The sequence below is a fragment of the Budorcas taxicolor genome, chromosome 5 (genome assembly GCF_023091745.1).
Source record: "Budorcas taxicolor isolate Tak-1 chromosome 5, Takin1.1, whole genome shotgun sequence".
NCBI lineage: Eukaryota > Metazoa > Chordata > Mammalia > Artiodactyla > Bovidae > Budorcas > Budorcas taxicolor.
Window position 1 is genome coordinate 100750869 of NC_068914.1, and position 21017 is coordinate 100771885.

Below are 21017 nucleotides of genomic sequence, written 5' to 3' on the forward strand. Positions count from 1 at the left end.
GCTCCTTCCTCCCACGTGGGGCTCAGCCCGGGGGCCCGATGGAGGTCACGGTCAGCCAAGAATGGCATGATTGCAGGGAGGGCTCCCCCAGAGGGCCGAGAGAAAGCAGGAGAAAGCAGCAGCCTTCTTCTTCCTGCCCCGGGGGAGCTAATTACAGGCCAGCAGCCCCCCTGCACAGGTGAGTGCCTGGGGCCAGCCACGCTTGCTCTCGCTGGCACTTGGGCAGGCCATCAGCCTCTCCTGGGAAGGGGGATGAGTGGGGGTGGGGGAGGGTGCTGGGGAGAGACACTTCCGACATCCTCAGCTCAGGGCCCATAATTAGTCTGTGGGATGAGAGCAAAACAACCATCTTCAGGGTGACAGCCAGACAGTCAGGCGGCATGGGCGGTGGCAGGGCCGAAGGAAGGGACAGAGGCCGGGGCGAGAGGAACCCATTCATTCACCCCGGTAGCATTTCTCCCCAGAACCTTCTGGTCTTTTCTGGCCTCCTGGACTCTGCCCCAGAGGGGCCCAATGAATCTAGCAGACTCTGAAGGTAACACTCTCTGTTTGCCAAGGGAAGGGTACCCGCCTGAGGTTATTTCCTGCTTCTCCTGGGGAGGAAGGCAGGAGAGGAGCCAGGTCAGAGCAAAAGCAGAGAAGGTTCCCATGAGGGCATCCCCACCAGGCCACATACCCACCAGCCCATCAGCGCATCGTCCGCCCTGAGGCAGGGCCAGGGAGGGAAGGGCTGGAGCTGTTTGCCCAGACAGGTCTGATGGGTGGGGCTACTGACAGGGAACAGGAGAGGGCAGCTGTCTCATGGGGTCTTGCCCTAATCCCACCCCACCTACCATGGGGTTCCTGAGCTGCCTGCCCCTCAAGAGCTCTGCTGGCCAGGTGTTGGCTGAGCCCCCAGCCCAGCACTCCAAGGATGACAGGTCTATCACAGGCAGGCTTTGGTCACCAACAGCCCAAGGACCCGCCCTGGGATGCTGTGGAGGGGCTGCGGCTGAGCTGTGGACCATTCGATGAGGCCGCAGGGGAGGGGGGCTCTCGGAGGAACTCCTGTTCCCACCAGAACTGAGCCCTTGGGTCCTCCTGGGATTTCTGTGCAGATCATCACGTAGGGACCCATGGAAGAAACTTCAAGATCTCCTGAACAGGCCCCACCCAGTTCACCATCCTAAACCTCCTGCATGGCCTCTAGTGACTTCTGGCTTTCACTTCAATTTGTCTGATCTTGCCAGACAAGCTCAAGCCCACTATGCAGATTAGGAAACCAAAGCTTGAGACAGGGAGTTCTGGTTTACTCAAGGTCACACACAGATCAAGTTACCCTCTCTCCCAGGGGGTCAGATCAACCACAGGCCAGAGCTCCCCTCTCAGCCCTGTGGTGCATTTCCTGGAGATGTGATGACGCAAAGGTTTTGTTTGTTCATGTAGCATCTGAGATGAGCAGAAGTGCTCGAGGCACCGGACCTCTGCCCTGGCCCTGTCCCCAGCCACACCCCACCTTCCACCTCTGAGGCATCAGCGTAGAGCCTGGGGTGGGAGATCGAAGGGGAACATCCAGGATATCTGAGAGCATTCCTGGTGGGGTCATTCGTGGCACAGAGCCTGTCTGCCAAAAACAGCCTCAGGACCCCCACAGCCACGCTGCGGCAGGGAGTCAGTTCTGGCAATGCCCTCAAGGGAAATGACAGACACGGAGATGGACCCAGCTTGGCCCCGACTCCTCTGCCCTCAGCCACAACTTAGCAAGGCTCCTCTGGCTCCAGGCCCCTTCTTTCCCTTGCTGTGGCTCCTGCCATGTGGGAAAACCCCTCTGTGGACAAATCAACACTCTTCTCTCTGAAAAGGGACAGTCCCTGGTCTCTGGAGGTTGACCAGACATTGTCCTCTCGGGCACTTCTCCTAGGAGGCCCTTCTCTGCCCTGGGCCAGAAATGCTGGAGCCATCAGAGGCTCAGCTCAGAGAGAGGAGAGGAAGCATGGACATAGCTCTGCCCCAGGTCCAAACAAACGTTGCCACATTCAACTCGCTGCCTCGGCCTCAGTCGAGGGCTTTTGTCTAGGCTCCTGGACCAGTCAGGGGTCATCCCGTCTATCCACTCCCCCGACCCAGCTTGTCCCAGACAGGCTTTGCCTCGCCCATCTCCCCCACCCTCGCCGGCTCCGTGTGCTGGAGCAGGTGACTCACGGTGCAGGCTGAGGGAGATGTTGATGGTGTGCTCATCCACGAAGCCCTTCAGGCCGGGCATGCGGGCGCACTTGAGCTGTGTCTGGGCAGCGCTGTCGCCAACGTGCACCCAGCACACCGTCTCGTTGGCGTAGCTGAAGTCCATGGCTGTGGTCTGCCGTGTGCTAGTGGGCGTGATGGTGGAAACCTGGGCCCCACTCAGGTACGTGGCCAGGATGTTCTGTGAGTTGGCAATCAGCAGCACAGGGGGCCGGTCAACCGGCTCTGGAGACACAGGAGAGAAGGGTCAGGGCAGCAAGTGGCCCTGCAGCGCTCTGGCCTCTCCCCGTCAGGGAACGACACTGTGGGTGCCTAGCTATACGGTCGCAGGTAAGCCCACCTACCATTCTTGGCCTTGCAGGAGCGGTTGTCTGGCTGCAGCAGGTACCCTTCCACACAGCCGCACGTGAAGGAACCATCTGTGTTGGTGCACAGCTGGCTGCAGGTGCCATACACCGAGCACTCGTCGAAGTCTGCCGGGAAAAGGCGAGAGCGTGGTCATTTCCAGCATGCCGAGGGCAGGGAAGGGAGTGCCCTCAGACAACAACTGGGGTGTGTCCATCCCTATGGCTACTTTGGAGAACAGTTTGACAGAATCTACTACAACAAGAAATGTGGAAACGTTACCACCTAGCAAGTCCAGACCTGGGATCCACCCTAGAGACGTATCTACACCCGTGCTTATCATCCATTCATTCAGTAAAGATTTCTGCAATGTGCCAGGTACAGTCTTAAGCTCAGGCGACACATCAGCAAAAAAAATAGATTCAAACTGCTGCCCTTTTAAAACTTAAGTTCCGGGACCTCCCTGGTGGTCCAGTGGTTAAGAATCTGCTTTGCAATGCAGGGGACGTGGGTTCAATCCCTGGTCAGGGAACTAAGATCCCCCAAGCCATGGGGCAACTAAGTCCGTGTCCCACAACTGAGACCCAACGCAGCCAAATAAATGAATAAATAAATATTCTTTAAAGAACTTAAATTCTGATAATAAACGAAATGTTGCTATTATAATAATAAACAAAATAAAAAGGTAAATGACATGTTAGAGGAGTTAGTGCGATGGGAAGTAGCTGGTGCTATGAAAAAATACTAAGCAGAGAAAGGGGACAGAGAATGCAGGCAGTGGGGATGGGATTTTAGGGCTGTAAGGAGAATCTCACTGAGAAGGCCACATTTGTGCCAAGACCAAAAGGCGGTACATTTAAAACAGAAAAGTTTGCATTGTTTGTAACAGAGAGAAACCGGGAACATCTTACTCATCCAAAGGGAGATGGCCAAGTGAACTGTGGTAATAGTCATACATCACCATGGTTTTTGAAAGAATGGGGTAGATCTCTACACATTAACATGGAAAAATCTCTAGAACATAGTAGGTGAAAAAACTGGAAAACAAATATGTACAGTATGTGCATGCGTGCTAAGTCGCTTCAGTCATGGCTGACTCTTTGCCACCCCATGGACAGTAGACCCCCAGGCTCCTCTGTCCATAGGATTCTCCAGGCAAGAAAACTGGAGTGGGTTACCATGCCCTCCTCCAGGGGATCTTCCCAACCCAGAGATCAAACCCATGTCTCTTAATGTCTCCAGCATTGGCAGGCAGGTCTTTACTACTAGGCCACCTGGGAAGCCATATACAGTATGATATTTATGTAAACAAGATCACATGCACATAAACAGTACTTTCAATTAGATTCTGTGAATACATGTATAACTGGATAGAAAAAGGCCTGGACAGAGAAGTAGCACACTTTTAACAAGAGCTGATTTCCAGAGAGATGGGGAAGGGGCTGTTACTAAAGAGGCTTTGTTAAAGGGGACTTTGGTTTTGTCTGTAATGCTTTAAACCTTTTTTAACAAGAAAACACATATGACCTATATATATATATATTTTTTTTTTTTGGCTGTGGTGTATGGCATGGGGGAATCTCAGGTCCCCTACCAGGGAACAAACCCATGCCCCCTGCATTGGAAGTGCATCTTAACCACTGGACCACCAGGGAAGTCCTTGACCTTGACCTATATAATCTTTAAGATGAGTTTTGAAAAGTCTGGCGGAAGCAAGTGGTTAGGGCCCACAGTCACGCCCTGAAGCTGTAAGGCGTGTGGTAGACCCGCCTCCTGTCTTGTACCTTTCAAGCTTTCTCCTCCCCAACCTAGCCCACTGACCCCCTAGCACGTCCTGAACCCCAGTATGTGCACGTGTGCACACTTACCTTTGCAGGTCTTGCCGTCTGCCTGTAGTTGAAAGCTGTTGTTGCAGTAGCAGGTGGGCCCATTGAGTGTGGGGACACAGTGGTGCTGGCAGCCCAGATGGGAACACTGTCCTCGTTGCTCTGTGGGCGGGGGTGGGGGGTGGGTGGGCAGGTGACACATGCTCAGGCCCCCAGATCTGGCAATCATACCCAGACAGCAACCTTCCCTCAACCCCAGTAACCACTTCCCAGGCCTGCAGGGTCAGAGATGAAGTGGCTTAGGAAGCATCAAGTACATTTTGTAAGTGAGGAAACTGAGACTGATGAGGGTATAAGACAGGTCCAAGGTCGCATCGCCAATTGTGGCTCAGAACCGGCATCTTCCTGCTTTGGCTGCCCCGACCCGCTCCTTTCCTAGTTTGCTGGTCAACAGCACTTGGGGACTAACTCTGAGCCCCTTCACATGCCTCCTGCCTGTAGCGCCCGAGGACTGCAATTTTGGCTTTGGGGCTGAAGGGGAAGCGCTGGCAGGGAATCGAGTCTTGCCACACAGGACCGCAGGTCTGGTCTGGAAGCACGCCTGCAACCCAGCCCTGGTGTCCGAGAGGGCCCAGAGAGAAGGCCCGAGACCCAGGTAGAGGACAGGAGAAAGAGAAGCAAACCTGGCTCCCCTGGGATCTTTCTCTAATCTTCCTCCTGCCTCTGACCCACTTCCACAGGGGAGACAGAAGGGAATGAAGCAGGAGGGGGAAGAGGTGGGGGAGCAGCTACCTCCCCAGACCAGCGACCCAATTAATGGCCTTGCGTGGGGCCAGGCGGCCTGGCCACAAAGACCCCTTTGTCCAGTTGCCTCACACCCCTGCTCCCCCCCTCCCACCTAGGAGAGAGCACTGCCCAAGATGCTAAGACGTTTAGAGGCGCTAAGCCTGCCAGGAGGTGCAAAGATGGGGAGCCAGGCCCTGGTTAGCCTTTCTCCTCCCCACCTCTGTCCCAGAGCCTGAAGGTGCTTCACCAGTCCAGCCTTGCCCCCAAAGAGGGGAAGTAGTGTTTGTTTCTGGAAAATCTAGAAAAGAGATTCTCTTCTGGATATGGGGTAGAAGGATGAGGAGGTCCAGCTTCTGTAGTATCAGAGAAGGAAGTTCAAGCCCTAGGTTTCATATGTTCTTGGTTGTTTGTCATGCTGACCTTGTATGCAAAAGCAGGCGAACTTGAACACGTACTGTCCGATAAGATGGGACGTGCGTGGTAATTGAAGTCAGCCCCCTGGGCCCACATTCTACATCCCATTCCAGGAGCTTCTGACAAAAACATGCAGACTCAACCAAAGGAAAAGGATAAAAATCTTCCACAAACTCCCTGCCCTCAGTGAACAGGATCCAGATGTGTCTCTTCCCACAGGCAGATGTTTTCTGACACGCGTTATAGACACAGGACAGGGTCTCCACCCCCAGGGGCTTGCCTAGGGCCTCACAAAGCCAGCTTCCTGTTCCAGGCCCAGACCTTGAGGGCAGTAGAAGTCCCTATTCCCTGAGGTGCAGGCCTGAGCTTCCTCCCCCTCCAACCCCCATCCTCGGGAATCTCTCCCATCCTCAGGAGAGATCCAGACTCCCCCTGGGACAGAAGGGTCTCTAGAGGAAGACCTGCAGAGCTGGTGGACCTGAGATGCAGGTGGGAAGAAGTCTGACCTACTGTCTTAAAGTTCCCTCCTCAGTTGGGGGGTCGGAGGAGGAACCCTTCCCATGAAGCAGCTTCCAAGAGCCTCAAAGACCTGCCCTTCCCAGGGGATGACTTCGGGGGCCCTGGCAGGGGAGGCAGGCAACAAAGCTCCAGACCTCCCCCGCTCCCGGGCCCCGCTTCAGTGACAGCATCTGCTTGTCTCTGCTGCTCATACTCAGGTTCCCTATAAGAAACGGTGCGAAGAAACAACCCCACTGTTTACAAAACTAAAGAAGTGTGAACATGCTGATCTAGTAGAGAGCTCTCGTTTCACAGGTGGGAAACGGGGGACTGAAGAGGGGTAGTGACACGTGTGAGCACACACAGCCAGAGACGTGCCCGGGGCACAGGGCAGCAGGTCAGGCCTCGTGCCCTTTGCAGTCCAAGGACAGTGTGCAGACAGTGCTCAGCAGCAGGCCTTCAGACCCATCAGGTGCCTGGTGGAGAACTCACAGCATCCACCTGGGAGAGCAGAGGTGAAGAGCCCTTACCTCGGCAGTGGGGCCCCTCGTCCGAGCCGTCCGCGCAGTCCTGGACCCCGTTGCAGAGGCGGGACATGAGAATACACAGCTCGGTGCCAAGGCAGTTGTGCTCGTTCGGCTGACATCGCTGGGCCTTACTCTGCGGACCTGGGGCCAGATGGAAAGGTCGCTGTGGGCATGCTGGCTACAGAGGCTGTCTGGCCAGCTACTCACTGAGGGAGGGGCTGGGACTGGGGTTTCAGGCACCTGCAATTTTTAGATCTCAGGAGGCCTAGGGCCTGTGTTAGACTCTTCAACCGTGGGCTCATCTATGCTACTCCCCATAGCAGCCACACCTGGGATCCGCCAGGTGGAGGGGATAACTAGGTTTCAGCAAAGAGACCACTCCCCAGATGCCCCATGCTGTGGACCCCGAGGCTTCCACATTCTACACCAGGAGACAAAGCACCCCTCCTTCCCATAACATCCTGGGTCACAGAGCCTGGGCGGAGAGCTGGACCAAGTCTTCTAGAAATGCCCTTTACAATATGAAGCATCATACATGGCTATTCAGCACTTGAAATGTGACCAGTTCCAACTGGAAGTATAAAATGCGCACTGGCAAAAACAAACAAACAAAAAACCATTATAGCTCCCTGGCGGTCCAGTGGTTAGGGCTCTTTCACTGCAGTAGCTCCAGGTTCAGTCCCTGGTTGGGGAAATGTCATCCCACAAGGTGTGTGGAGGGGCCATAAATAAATAAAATGTACACTGGTTTTTGAAGACTTAATACCACAGCCACAAAAAAGAATGCAAAAGGCCTCAATACTTTTATACGAAAAAATATGCTGAAATGATAATATTTTGTACACACTGAGTAAAATAAAGTTAAAATTAATTTCATCTGATTATTTTGATCTTTTCAGTTGTTTTTTTTTTTAAGTAGACGCTTATTTTTTTAGCCACATCCTATAGCATGTGGGAGCTTAGTTCCGCAACCAGGGATTGAACCCATATCCCCTCTATGGGAAGGAGGAGTCTTGACCACCCAACCACCGGGAAAGTTCCTATTTGGACCTTTTTTTGAATGTAGCTACTAGGAAATTTCAAAACTGAAGCGCGTGCCTTCCATTATATTTTTCTGCAGCACACTATGCTAGACCTCCACCCCAGAGCAGCCTGCCTGATGGAGGACTTTGGGAACTGTCAAAGGTTGTGGCCCGCTGGCGATGTCTCCACTTTCCTTGTTGCCCAAGAAGATGGGCTGCAGGGAGGGCGGGACAGAGCTCTTCAGGGGATCCTAAGGAGGCCAGGATCTAGGACACTGGCAGAGCCTGTGGGCTGGTAGACAGATCACTGGCCATGGGTTTCCAAGCCCAGACAAGATGTGAGAAGGTGCTTGCATGCAAGCACATCTGTCTGCCTGTGCTGGGGAGGAGTCACATGCAGAGGTAGGGGAGGTGTGTCCCATGGAGCAGAGTGGTGTGGAGTGAGGTGAATCTATGAATCTCCACGTGTGCCGGTGCTGCCGGCCTCAGTATGTACATTTCCAGGTCCTCTTGGGAGCAAGTCTGGGTCTGTGTGTGAGTGTCTGGGGCATCTGTCTGCGTGCAGGTTATGTCTCTGTATCCTCGTTTCAGAGTGGTGACTCTGCATGGCTGCGAGAATGTGTTTGTGCCAGCGTGTGCCTCTGTGTGTGTATGTCGGCAGGGTAGGGGGAGTGAGTCAGGCCCCGGGAGCAGCTAAGTGTGAGTGTGATGGGTCTAGGAATGTGCACGAGTGGGGACAGTGAGCGGATATGTATATCTGCATCTAACTAAAGGATGGATAAAAAGAGCCAGATCTGGCCCCTCTGCACGGCTTTCTTTATCTTCAACACCAAACACTGGGGTCCGAAAAGTGGGGCATAAAGGTGGCCTGAGACGAGCAGACACTCCAGGCTGAGCCACCATAGAAACGGTTGTAGAATGTCCCTGGCTCCCACACCTCCAGAGCAGGGTATCAAGGTGAGGCAGAGAGAACTAGTGGTTTCCTTTTCTGGCCCTAAAATTACCGCTAATAATAATGAGTGAGGGTGTGGAGATGGGGCTGGGACACGATAAACCCCAAGAGAGAACAGAGAAAGACCTAAGAATGCAGGGTCCCCAGACCCCTGCCCAGACTAGCCCAGCAAGGGAGAGGCTCTGAAGGCGGAGACTTTGCCAGCTGCCCAGGACTCCAGGGTCCCGCCAGCAAGTTCTCCACCCCCCACTGGCAGGGTAAAGGCTGGGTGGGGACCTTTCTCCCAGTTTAAACAGCTGCCTCTGATTACACCACTTACTGAGGGTAGGGGGAGGGAGGAGGGCGGGAAATGCTCAGGGGTGGGGCTTCTGGTACAGAGATTGAGCCAGAGCCAGTGGCCTTTGGCCTGGGAACCTGAGGACAGGAAGGGGACCCAGCAAGACCCAGGGGCACCCATCAAGGATCAGGAGGCTGAGAGGTGGGAAGAAGCGGAAGGAGCCAGAAAGAAGGGAGAGGAACCTTCCAGCAAAGCTGTCAGCCCAGAGAATATGGTCTCAGGGAGGCTGGGGTTGGGGGCGGGTACAGCGGCTGAGGAAGCTCATTTTTGAGCATACCAAACACCTTGCTGGGCTCTTTGAAGAGCAGGGGGAGGACAGTTGGACAGTTTTAGCTGTGTCATGTACAAACAATCACAGAGCAAGGTCCACGCCAGGCTCAAGCTCAACTGTCTTCATCCTAGACTGCTGGGCCAAAAGGAAAAGGGAAAAATCAGTGATGGGGGTAGGGATTTAGAAAAGGTACTTACAAATCTCGGGAGCCTCATCAGATCCATCCGGGCAGTCCCTCTCACCATCACACCGCCAGCCTTTTGAGATGCAGGTGATCTGGTCTCTGCAGGCAAACTGCTTGGGGCTGCAAGTCTTAGGGACTAGGGCCAAGGGAAGAAAACAGGAGTGTGAATAGGGGTGGAGGCCAGCTCTACAGTCTGAAAGCCCTCAAGGGTTCCTCCTCCTTCTTCAGGCAGTAGCAGTCTCCATCCGGCCCAGGCTCTAACCCAAGCTTCATGTGTGGAGCAGGGGTGGGAGGGAGGGGCTGGGGGTCACTCCTGAACACTGTGTACCTGAGATGGGGGAGGGGAAGGACGCGGGGAGCACACTGCTGCTGCCTGAATGACTCCTGTAGGCTGCCCATTGGGTGTGTGCTCTCCCAGCTCTCAGGGCCAAAGCCCTTGTGTTCTCTGATACTCTGGTCAGACCACAGCAGTCTCCACTCTGCTGACTGAGAGTGATGGGGCATTTAGGTTTTTGACAGGTTTTCTCTTTATCTTCTCCATCCCACTAGAGGTCCAGAACTGGTCTTTACTAACCTCTCTGCTCGTTCACCCTCTGGGACACTCCTGGTCCTTGGAACACATCACCCCACACATCTCCAACTCCTAACCACCAGGCCCTCCCCAGACGGGACATGTGTTTGGGGTGCTCTTGGCACATGGGTGTCTCAGAGATGGTATCAACAGAGGAGTTGTGCCTCTACATCCATTCTCTAAACAGTCTCCCTTGCGGATGCCCTCAGAGCTAATAGGTACCTAAGACTGCTCAAGCCGACAGGGCTGGAGAGCCGAGGCAGGGGGATGGCTGGGGTGACCTGCAGGAGCTGGTTTCAGCCCAGCCAACCCAAGAAGTTCCTATATCCAGGACCTCTTCTTTGCCCTAATCCCTCACCCCACCATCTGCTCTCTACACCCACCCCATTCTGTTACCTCATTCTCCAGGGATGAATTAAACATGGTAACACTAACTCTCATTGTTACCTCAGTATGTGCCGGGAAGTGTGATCAACCAGTTCTTTCCATATATCATCGCATTCGATCCTCTCCACAATATGACAAATTAGGTACGAGTAATACTATTTCCCAGATGAGGAAACCGAGCCTCAGAGGATGTGGGGTCACACAGCAGCCAAATGTCGCAATCAGGACTTAGACCGGTTTAGCCGACTCTGAGCTGTGAAGCAGCCAGTTGACACCAGGCTCCCCACTTCCACTGAGAGGTCTTCAGGCGCTATTCCTCCCAACCCTGTCAGCATGTCCTCCTCGGGAGGGAGGCAAGCCCCACTTCCTTCACTGCTGCCCCCCAGTCTCCCAGCCCTGCATTGCCTCTTCCTCGATCTGTGTCCATCCCATTTCTCTTCGGCTGTCATGCACCAGAGCCCAGCTCTGTGCTGGGCAGTAAATGAGGCACTGGGGAGCCCAGGAGGGGCGGGGTGGCCCCTCAGGAGCCATGGCGCCCCAGGAAGACCGCAGGGCAGAGTGAGCTCAGGGCTGGGACGGAGCAGAAGGAAAGTGTGCCGGGGCTCTGAGCAGGGAGGGATGGGCTCTGAGGAGAGCCACACTGGGAAGACGTCCTCCCCCCAACCCCCGCCTCTGGCAGAGGGGACTGCGCTCAGGCCGCCGGCCAGGGTGAGAGCCAAGTTCAGGAAACACATCAAGGATGGCCTGGCTAGGCCCCCCACCCTGGAGCCCCCTCCCCTGTCCCCCCACCCTGAGCAGGGAATAAAGGCCCCTTGAGGAGGCGGATAATGCTGAGTTCATTGCCCCACTGGGCCAGCTGTGAGGTCTTCCCGGGAAACTGCTAGGCAGCCTAGTTAGCATGCCGGAGAACGGTCCTCTTCCCCTGGCTGGCCGAGATGGGCTGGGGTTGGGGGGGAGAGCGGTGGTAGAGGGGGCTGGAATGGGATTCAGAGGCAGATGGGCTGTTTGGAGGCCAGACAGGTCCCCATGCCCATCCCTGCCCCCACCTGGATTTAGCAGTCCATGCCCCCACTCCTCGCCGGGTAGAACTCACAGCCCAGGCCCGAGGTCACTGGTTGGTCACTCCAATCTCCCCTCTATTCCACATCCCAGCCACGATCCCCCCTGCTTTGGCCCTCACTTTCTCACTTTGTCCCCTTGCTGTCCCCCACCCCCATTTTTGGCCTGAGCTCGACAGAGGAAACAGCAGCTGGCAAACTCCAAAAGCTGGAATGAGAGAGATTCACAAACCAGATGTGCTCTTGCGAGGGAGGGGAGTGGGGGATGGGGAGTGAAAGGAAGAGGAGCCCCTGGGGCCCTGGCCCACAGCAGACCCCTCCGGCCGGGGCGGGTGACTGGGCGCACACCAGGGCAGCACAAGGACCTAAGAGATGCAGGGAGAACTTCCTTTCTGTCAGGGATGGTGGAGAAAAGACCTGAGTTTGAAGGCTAAGGCCTGTCTTTGATTTCCTTCATAGGGAAAGGCGAGGAAAGGAACAAATAACCTACTTTGGGGCAGTCTACATGGGCCAAGGGAAGCCTCATTCAGAGGTGGAGGGTGTTGCAGTGGGGGTGGGGTCGGAAACCTGTAATCTGCTTAGAGCCCGCAGCCAACCCCACTCCCCTCAGCTGAGCCTTCTGCGTCTGATGCCAGCACCCAGAAAACCCGGCTAGGTGGCCCCAGATGAGGGAACAACATGGCCCTACATTAGGGAGCAACTAGTGGCCTCCCCTGGCTCCCACCCCTTGGGAGATCTGGGGGTTCCTAAGGATATCAGCTAACACTTTTCAACATGGTGACTCTGCGTCAGCACCTGGGCTGAGACACTTTGTACATATTAACTCATTTAGATCCTCAAACCCTGTGACGTGGCTATGGTTGCAATCCCCATATACAGATGAGAAAACTGAGGCATAAAGCAATTAGTAACTGAACAGGTGATTTCTTACTGGCCATGACAGCGGAGCAGAAGGATGAAAAATGGAAATGGCAGGGTCCTCTGGCACTGGGAGTGGGGATGGGAATTATAGGAGGTGGCCCTGGCCTTCAAGGCTCCTCAGAGAGGGGAGACAGTGGAGAAGATGGAAAGGGATAAGAACAGGACAGCAGAGGGAAAAAGGAAGGAGGAGAGAACTACAGAGGGAGAGCGAGCGAGGCTGCAGAGAGAACACCAGGACACAGGGGCTGTCTGTTCTCAGCTTTGCCCGGAGATGAATGTGACCGCCATGCTAACTCTGGCCAACACCCCTGCACCCCCCCCAAACCCAGGCACCCAGCCCAGCCACGGCCCCCAGGGCCACCAAGCTGGAGCCGGAACAGGAGGTGTCGGGTTGGGTGTGCACCCAGACACAACACGGACCCCACTGCCCTGCTTGAGCTTTGGCTGTGTCCTGTCCCATCCTGAGGCCTTGGGGACAGGGTGGGGAAGGGTGGCAAGGGTGCCTGAGCAGAGAAGGGAGGGCAACAGGCAAGTAGAGCCCTGAGGGAGACTTCTAGAGGAGGGGACCCGTCGTTTGATCCCTCCGGAGCAGAGACGGAGAGGCAGAGAGGGGGGTGAGATTTCCTAAAGACCCAGGAGACCTAAGGCAGGGTGAGGGTGAAGGAGAACCCTGAGGCCCTTTGCAAGAGCAGACACAGCAGAGGGAGAGACAGGCTGTGTACGGGGGATGTTTTCTAAAAGTAACCACATGATAAAGCTAAGGGGACAGAGGAGCCAGGGGGTGGCCAGGGAGTGGGGGGGCCAGAGCCTGCAGGAATCTAAACTTTCAAACATACGGGGGTGGGGCGGCAGGGGCCTCCCAGGCCCAAACCCAGAGCTTTTCACTGAATTTTATGTATTTTGGGTGTTACCCGGTGGCTCCTTCCCCGCAGCTCAGTGAGGCTCAGACACATTTTTGTCATTCCTGAGTCTGGGCCTCTGCTTTGCGGCCTGGACAGACAGACAGGATGGCTTGGGCTGCCGGGGGGAGGGGGATGGTCTCCCCCTCCATCCTGAGTCAATATTGACTCAGCGGGACATTAGCCTGACCTCCCCACCATCTTTTCCTCCATGCTCCCCCCCCACCCCCACAAGTAAAGTCCAGACCCCTCAAATGCCTCCAGAGGTCAGCATATCTCTCACCAGGCCTTCAGAAGCCCTCTTCACCTACCCCCAACCCCCTGCACACACAGCCATAGAAATAAAAGCTCTAAGCTCCTGACCAAGTCCCCACACCTCTCTCCAGTTCTCAAGTCATGAGGAAGTTCTGCCAGAAGTCTAACTTCCCTCCGCCTTTCTGAATTATCTGCATTCTCCCTCTTATTCAACCCACAAAGGGTATCAAGTTCCCTTCTTCCAGAAACATTCTCTCCCAAATTAGTGGAGGGGGAAAAAGAGAGAGGAACTTGGAAGAAAGTGGAGGGAGAACGTTTACTGCCGAAATGGAGATTCCCAGTTTGGCCTGAGATGGGAATAACAACTCCAAAATGGAGAGCACGGGGGAGAGCCCAGGAGAGATTTCTGCTCCCAGATAGCTTTTGGGATACCAAGAGGCCTGGATGGAGGTGGATGGAGACAGGCAGAGACAAAGCATGACACAGAGACTGAGAGAGACTGGACAGAGAACGCCACAACAGGAGGAGTGAGGATGAGATAAGAGAGATTAGCTAGGAGAATGAGAGACAGAGGTTCTTGGAGGCCAAGACAGCACATACCAATGATAGACAGAGGAAAAAACCTAGGAAGAGGGTCTCAGCCCAGAGGTTGCGAAGATAATGGCAACAGTTGTCTTGGGATGAACCTGGAGAAAAACATCCCTGAGATTCAGGGTGGGGAAGCATGTATCTTTACTCAGGCAAGTGGAGTCCCGGCCCTACCACTGTCTGACCCCAGGCAAACTCAGAATAGGGGCCATTGCCACCCACAGAATTGGGAGGGTGGTAGGAAGGAAGATGGAAGCTCTTTGACGGGAAGGCCAAGGCCTCAGAGAGACCCTCATCTCCCCTGTGGTGCAAGAGGGGTAAATGCTGCCCTCCACTGTCCCTCGCCTCTTTCCCAGGGAGGCTTTACACTGGGGCCTGGGGCCACTGCACCGGAAGCAATCCCAGAGTCAACTACTTCCTTCTCCAAACAATGTGGGATCCTGTTAAAAGCTGGGCTGAAATCTGGGACTGAACACAGTGGGGTGGGCTGAGATGCTCCAAACACACCCAGCACACAGTTCCACCAGGTCAGGGACCCTTGCATGGTCCCACTGCATTCAGATTGCCGAAGGGTGAGGAGCCCGCTTATAGAGCTGGAGGACTTGAATGCTGGAGAGCTCACGGAGGGCTGGGGGCAGGGGCTGAGAGGAGGCGACTGAGGCGGGTAATAAACCTTAAGCTTGGGGTTTTGATATGCAAAGGCTGAGGCTACAGCAGGAGGAAAGAAAGTTAGACTAGGTAAGGAAGGGCTTCCCAAAGGAGTTTTGAAAAGTCGGGGGTGGGAGGGGGATTTGGACAGGATCTGGCTCCGGCCAGCGCTCCTCCTGCTCCTCCTGCCCCTCCTGCCCCTCCTGCCCCTCCTGCCCCTCCCGCCCGGCTGACATCCTTAAGAGGCCCAGTGATGGGGAGTGGCTGGGGGAAAAATAATAGAGAAAATGGAGGAAGGGGGGTGGCTAAGATTGGGAGAAAAGGAAGTTTTGAGAAGCAGCCTTAAACATCAAAATATACCTCCATCCCCAAATCAATGTCCTCACGTCCCTGGTTTAAAAGACAAGGGTGAGGGGAGATAATCAGGCATCTGGGTCTGACCAGGGGAGAAATGAGTTTGGAACCATTTCTCACAGAGCCAGGAAGCTCAGCCTCATAACTAAGTTCACTGTCCAGCTTGTCTGATAACAGGTAATACACTGGCTCAAGGGGGTATGTGGAGATGGGTAGGAGACAGGGAGGCAGCCAGCCCTCCCCACTACAAAATTTTCCTAATCTCAGCAGAGACCTCAGTGACCTCTCTTCTCACTCTCCAGCCCATCTGTTTCTCCAGCCTCCCAGGAAGCAAGTAGACCCAGTTCTGTCTACTAGCGAGGAGTGACATCGCTCCCCAAAGAGAAGGGGACCCTGGGGATTGGGTTCAGGCACAACAGAGAAGGCGGAAGTGCTGGAGAAGGACCTAGGGCTGCTCCCCTGAAGGCAAAGCAGCAGGGTCCATGCGAGCCAGCAGCAGGAAGGAAGGTTAGACACTGAGGGAGGTAAGCTGGAGCCAGGACATGCCCTTCTGTGGGAAACGAAGGAGAAAGTTCTGTGTCTGTGGGCCCCAGGCATGAGGGCAAGGGTAGGATATACGAACTCCTGGGCAGTCCTGGACGACATTGGCCCTACAGGTCTGTGCAGTCTCCCTTTCCCACTCCCCATTCCCACTCTGGATGAGTCATATTCCCACCCCAAAGGTGAGAGCAGTAATGTGAGTTTGGGGAGGGGTCCTCTCCCTAGGGGCGTCTCTGGTGGCTCATCGGTGAATACTTCGCCTGCAATGCAGGAGATGCAGATTCGATCCCTAGGTCCGGAAGAGCCCCTGGAGGAGGAAATGGCAACCCACTCCAGTATCCTTGCTGGGAAAATCCCATAGACACAGGAGCCTGGCGGGCTACAGTCTGTGGAGTCTCAGAGTTGCCCAGGACTTTGGATAGAGTTTGGCTTGAGCTGGGGTTACAGCTGTGGGCTGGGTGGAAACTTACAAAAGGGTGGGAGACCATTAAGGAAAACATGTCCAGTCTCCTTCCTCCACTCACCACCCACCAACTTGGTGGGGTAATTACCCGAGGGGTGAAGCTCCCTGGGGCCATTCCTGACTGGGCTGGGGCCCTTGTCTGCTTTCCACAGAGACCCCCTCTTCTTTCTGCCTAACTCCATCCTCCTTCCATCATGGGGCTCTTGATGCGTCACTCTTTCTCTCTTAAAATGCTTTTCTATCCCTTCCAGATCTCTCTGCCTCAGTTTCCCCTCTCACTTAACAGGATTAAGAACAAGAGGAAACAACACCCATAACTGAGGAAATCACAGGCAAGGGCTGGTGGTCTGAAGGGTATTCCGGGTACAGCTTCTTTCCTCTTCTCCATGTGGGGTGAGTGGTAGGTGGACAGAGTCCCCAAGATGGTATAATTGAGAGCTACTGAATATACTGTCCTATATATTTCCTGTCCCCCAACACCCCTCCCAACTGAAGCAAGTTGCGGGGAGGGGAAGAGTTAATCCAGTTTCAGAGAAAAACTTTCCCAATCCCAATCTGGCAGAATTGAGAAGATGGAGGAGGGGTTCACAATGGTATTGCGTGCAGATTTTTTTTCCTCAATGAGAAGATTAAAGTGACGGGAATGGATCAGATCCCACCCCTACTCAAATCAGGGGCCCAGCCCAGCCCAACCCCGTGACCCCAGCCCAAATCTTGAGCAAGACTTGAACCAGTGACTCACAAGTAAGAGGGAAAATAGCTGACACTAAAAAAAAAGCAGGAGGGCACCTCTTTCTCCAAAAGGACACAGTTCTTGCCCAAAGCTAACTGCAATATACAAAGTGTGTGTGTACGAGGGGAGGAGGGGAAGTGGTGGAGAGAAATAAATACATCTACCTAAGGTGCAGGGCATTAGGGGTGGGGGCATGACATAACCCCCATCCAACCTCCAGCTCTCCTTCTAGTCCAAACTGTGATCAAGCCAGAAGTCAGGGAGAGAGCAGCCTTCTTCCACCCTCCCACTTCAGCATTCCAGGCCATTCTCCAGTCCCCTTCCCCAATGATGACATCTGACGTTTTTTCATCTCAAAGCTCCCAGGAATTAAGAAGGAAAATTCAAAGTCATATAGCTTCGCCTGCCCCCACCCGCTACACCCCCCAGTACAGCTCTTTCCAGGCTACTGACAGAGGCCCTGAGAGGGGGAAGTGCTCATTTCGGAACCCAGGCTGGCAGCCTGCTAAATCCTGGACTCAGGCCTCCAAGCCTGGTCTCCAAGGGCCCAGATTCCACACCCAAGCAGGGGGCCTTCCCGTGGCCCTTCCTCTCCCGACCCAAAGCCAGTCCCCGTCTAGCCTGCTCTCTGCCCAGCAGGGCACCCGGACCCGGCTCTCCCTTCCAGATTCAGAGGCCACAGCAAAAGGACCCCCGCCCCCTTTTGCAGCCAGTACATTGCAAATCCGGATTCCTTTACAATTTAGATGGGGGTGGGGGGGTAGAGGATGTAGGGGAGGCGGAGGCCCTCCCCGAACAGAGATAGGAGAAGGCCTCTAGATCCCAGGATCAGAAAAAGGGGGGTCCCTCTTCTCCCTTCCCAGGCCTCTGGTCTTTGTTTGGGCTGAGGGGGGGTCCCCAGAAGCATCATTTGCCCAAGGCCCCCATCCTCCAAATTGGACCCCCATCCCCGCCCCCAGCTGGGCCGCTGCAGTGTCAGCTGGACTGGGATAACAAAAGGCACCCCTCCCGCGACTCCCTTTCTCATCCGAACGCAGGAGTGGGGGCTGGGGAGTGAGTGTCCCCAAGGGTCCAAGGGGGCCGCGGAATCTCACTCACCGTCGACAGCGGCCGCGACCAGAGCAGAGAGCAGGGGCAGCAACAGCAGCAGCGGCGGGGTCAGCATGGTGTGGGCTGATGCCAGCAGCAGCCCCTCTCCTCTGGTCCTGTTACTTCTCGTCGTCGCCCCCCCCCAATTGGGGGGCCCCCCTTTTTCCTCCTCCCTCCCTTCTCCTCTATTCTTATCCTATCCTTCAGCAAAGCGCACCAGGGGCGTGGGTGAGGATGTAGAGTTCGGAGCCCCTTGGGGAGGGCCTGCAGACGGGGCTGCACTCTCTGCCCCCAAATTCAAACCCTTCACCCCCTGCTTTTCTCTTCGTTCCTCTTTTTCCCCCTCCCGGGGCGAAGCTCACAGCCCCATCTCCGAGCCGCCTCCGGCTGCAAAAATGCACAATTGGGAGGAGGCGGGGTGGGGGGGTGGGGGGCGTGGACCGGGTGGGGGAGCCTTTGGAAGGGGCCTGATGGAGCTCTGGGGGCTCCCCTCGTTTCCGCCTCCTTAGTGCACGGGCCTGGAGCTCGCACCACTGTTCCCGGGACTGAGGTGCCGCGGGGCGGGCTGAGTTGGGGGGGGGGGGGGAGAGGGAGGGGACCGGGAGAGGAGGGAGAGAGAAAAGGGGCGGGGAAAGAAAAAGCCGGGGCGGGGGGTAGAAAGAGCTACGCGGCAATCCTCCGAGTGCGCATGCGCTGATTTGGCGCGCTGCCCTGGGGAGGGGGAGTCAGAGGAGCGACAAGATTTGGAGCTCTGGCGAGCGGTCCGAGAGCGGGGGTTCCTGGGGCCCCGCTGGTTGGTTTTGGGCCTGGAGTGCCCATTCCCCTGACTGGGCCCTTCTGCCTGGCGCTCGAGAACTGAAGCGGCGAGAGGGATTGGGCAGGGGGCGAAGAGAGCTGAGCCGTTTGGCTTTGAAACTCGGTGTCTCGCCCTAGGATTTCAGGCCCCGTCTGGGGATCTGAGATCAGGAGGTGTGGACCGAGGCCTGATCTCCTGGGGGAACCCTGACTGTGACTCCCCTGCCTGGGGTGGAGGCGGGTTGGGGGCCGCCAGACCGTGGGGAAGATGCGGGGAGAGGCTGAGCTTTGATTTGGAGACATTGTCAGACCCGGACCGGGATTGGGGCCTGCGGCGGAGGGGGGCGGGATGGGGGAGGGGCCGAGAAGGCCCGCCCCCACCTCGCTCCAGGGCTTGGTGTAAACAGGGGCACCCGCGGGGACACGCCGGAGCTTGTCCGCCTGCCTAGGGCTTGGGGATGGAGCCCACCTTAGCACCCGCCCTGTCCTGCTCGCCTGGCACTGGGCGCGGGAGGGGCAGGCCCTGGTTAGGAGGGCGGTGAGTCACCAGCGGGTGGGGCTGAGGAAGGTCCACCCGCTTCGTCCCAAGAGGTCAGGGCTCATTTATTTTTTTGTTTGGTGTTTTGTTTTTTTATACCTTCTGACTGGCTTCCCACCAAGTCGGGGTTTTAAATTCCGAGCAACGGGGATTTGGAATAAGATGAGGGACTCTTGGACCTCTGTTTCCAGGCCTCGAGTTCTTCTAAGGAGGTGTCTGCTGGGTCCCGGACCTTTGTCCTAGGCAGAGTCCACAAGGGACTCCTAGCTCGGGGTCCACGGGGCGCCGGGCAGCTCCCGGGGCCCAACACCGTGCTTCTGGCCGCTGCCCCCTTCTGGGCGGTGTTTTCCCGCTGTACTTCGGGTGTCTGACTTTCTGGTGTCTGGAAGTCGGAGTTCAGGGAGACAGCCAGCAATGCTGGCTGCCAGAAACTGACGTTAGAGTTGAGGGAGGCTTGCGCCACCCTTCTCCCTTTTAAAATTCTAGGCAAGGAAAGGCCCCACATCTTCACTCCAGTCGGGCCCTGGCAGAAAGCAGAGCAGCATGGAGGGCTTGTCTGTTGAGAGAAGCGACAGCCAGAGAAGAATCCAGAAACAGCTAGACCTTTCCTCCAAACCAGAGCTTCCTCCAGGCGAGCTTTGCTCAGGGCCAAGGCCACCTGCCTTTAGTCTCCCGGGCCGGAAACCTTAGACTTTTTGCCAACCGGTCTTCTGGGCCTTTATCGATCTTACAAACCTGGGCTCAGGACTTACCATTTTTTCCTTTGAAATAGAGCTCAGATTTTTCCTCCATTTCCACTGCCAGAGTTTCTCTCCGTCCGGGGTGGGGTCTTATTCATCCCTTCATCCAGACCTCATGGGCTAACACATGTAACATGGGTCACATGGCAGGAACTTACTAAAGGTTTTTAATGAACACCTACTAGGTTCCTTCTCCCAGAACCCCTTCCCCATATTGTCATCCAAGTAAAGTCAGATAGAAACAGAGTCCAGGGGACTTCCCTGATGGTCCAGTGGATAAAATTCTGAGCTCCCTATCCCTGGTCAGGGATCTAAGATCCCATACACTGCAACTACTGAGCCTGTGCACCACGACTAGAGAGCCCACACGCACTGCAGTTAGAGAAGCCCAAGCACTGCAGCCAGACCCAGCACCGCCCAAAGGAAAAAAGAAACAGACTTCAGGCAGCTTTGAAGGGAAAAAGCTAGCTGGAGTGAGCATACATAGCCTGAGAAGGTTGTGAGGGGGGCAGCCCTGTTTCTCGGCCCTCCCTGATACTTCTCTTATGCAGGTGAATCTTCCTGGAACTGCTTCCTCTGTTTCTTCCTGGCTGGGGAACTTCTATTGGGTGTCCATAGACAACAGAATGATCACATGTCAACTCTTCTTCCAGGATCTGGCCTCAGTGGACACATCTCACTTGCAAACCTCCCAGTCCCTGCTGTCTCCTGGATATGACTTTGTGTTTATTTTTATTAACTTTATATTGTAAATAATAATAATAATACTTAGTGGTTGCAGAACTCAAGAGTATACAAGGTGAAAAGTAAACTTGCCACACTTCATGCTCCCATTCTTCAGTCCCACTCTCAGAATAACCACTACTAAGAGTTTCCTGGGTCTCCTTCCAGGAGATTTTTCAAAAACAATAAACAGAATTCCCTGGTGGTCCAGTGGTTAGGATTCCATGCTTTCACTGCCGGAGGCCTGGGTTCAGTTCCTGGTCGGGGAACCAAGATACTGTAAGCTACTTGGTGCAGCCAAAATAAATACATAATCAACAAATATAAATAAAC

At 55.2% G+C, this 21017-nt stretch overlaps 1 protein-coding gene across 3 annotated transcripts in view; it reads right to left on the minus strand.

Moving 5' to 3' along the window:
• LRP1 (LDL receptor related protein 1) overlaps positions 1-18232 on the minus strand; it is an 80290-nt gene extending 62058 nt beyond the window's left edge. For 2 of the 3 annotated variants that reach the window (XM_052641023.1, XM_052641022.1), the window contains exons 1-6: positions 17898-18232; positions 9396-9518; positions 6620-6757; positions 4434-4553; positions 2565-2693; positions 2182-2445 (exon numbers count right to left, since the gene is read on the minus strand). In XM_052641023.1, coding sequence (XP_052496983.1) covers positions 2182-2445; positions 2565-2693; positions 4434-4553; positions 6620-6757; positions 9396-9518; positions 17898-17964 — 841 coding nt within the window. In that variant the 5' untranslated portion in view covers positions 17965-18232. The remainder of the gene's footprint in view (positions 1-2181; positions 2446-2564; positions 2694-4433; positions 4554-6619; positions 6758-9395; positions 9519-17897) is intronic. The other variant, XM_052641024.1, reaches the window with a different exon arrangement.
• Between the last annotated feature and the right edge of the window lie 2785 nt (positions 18233-21017).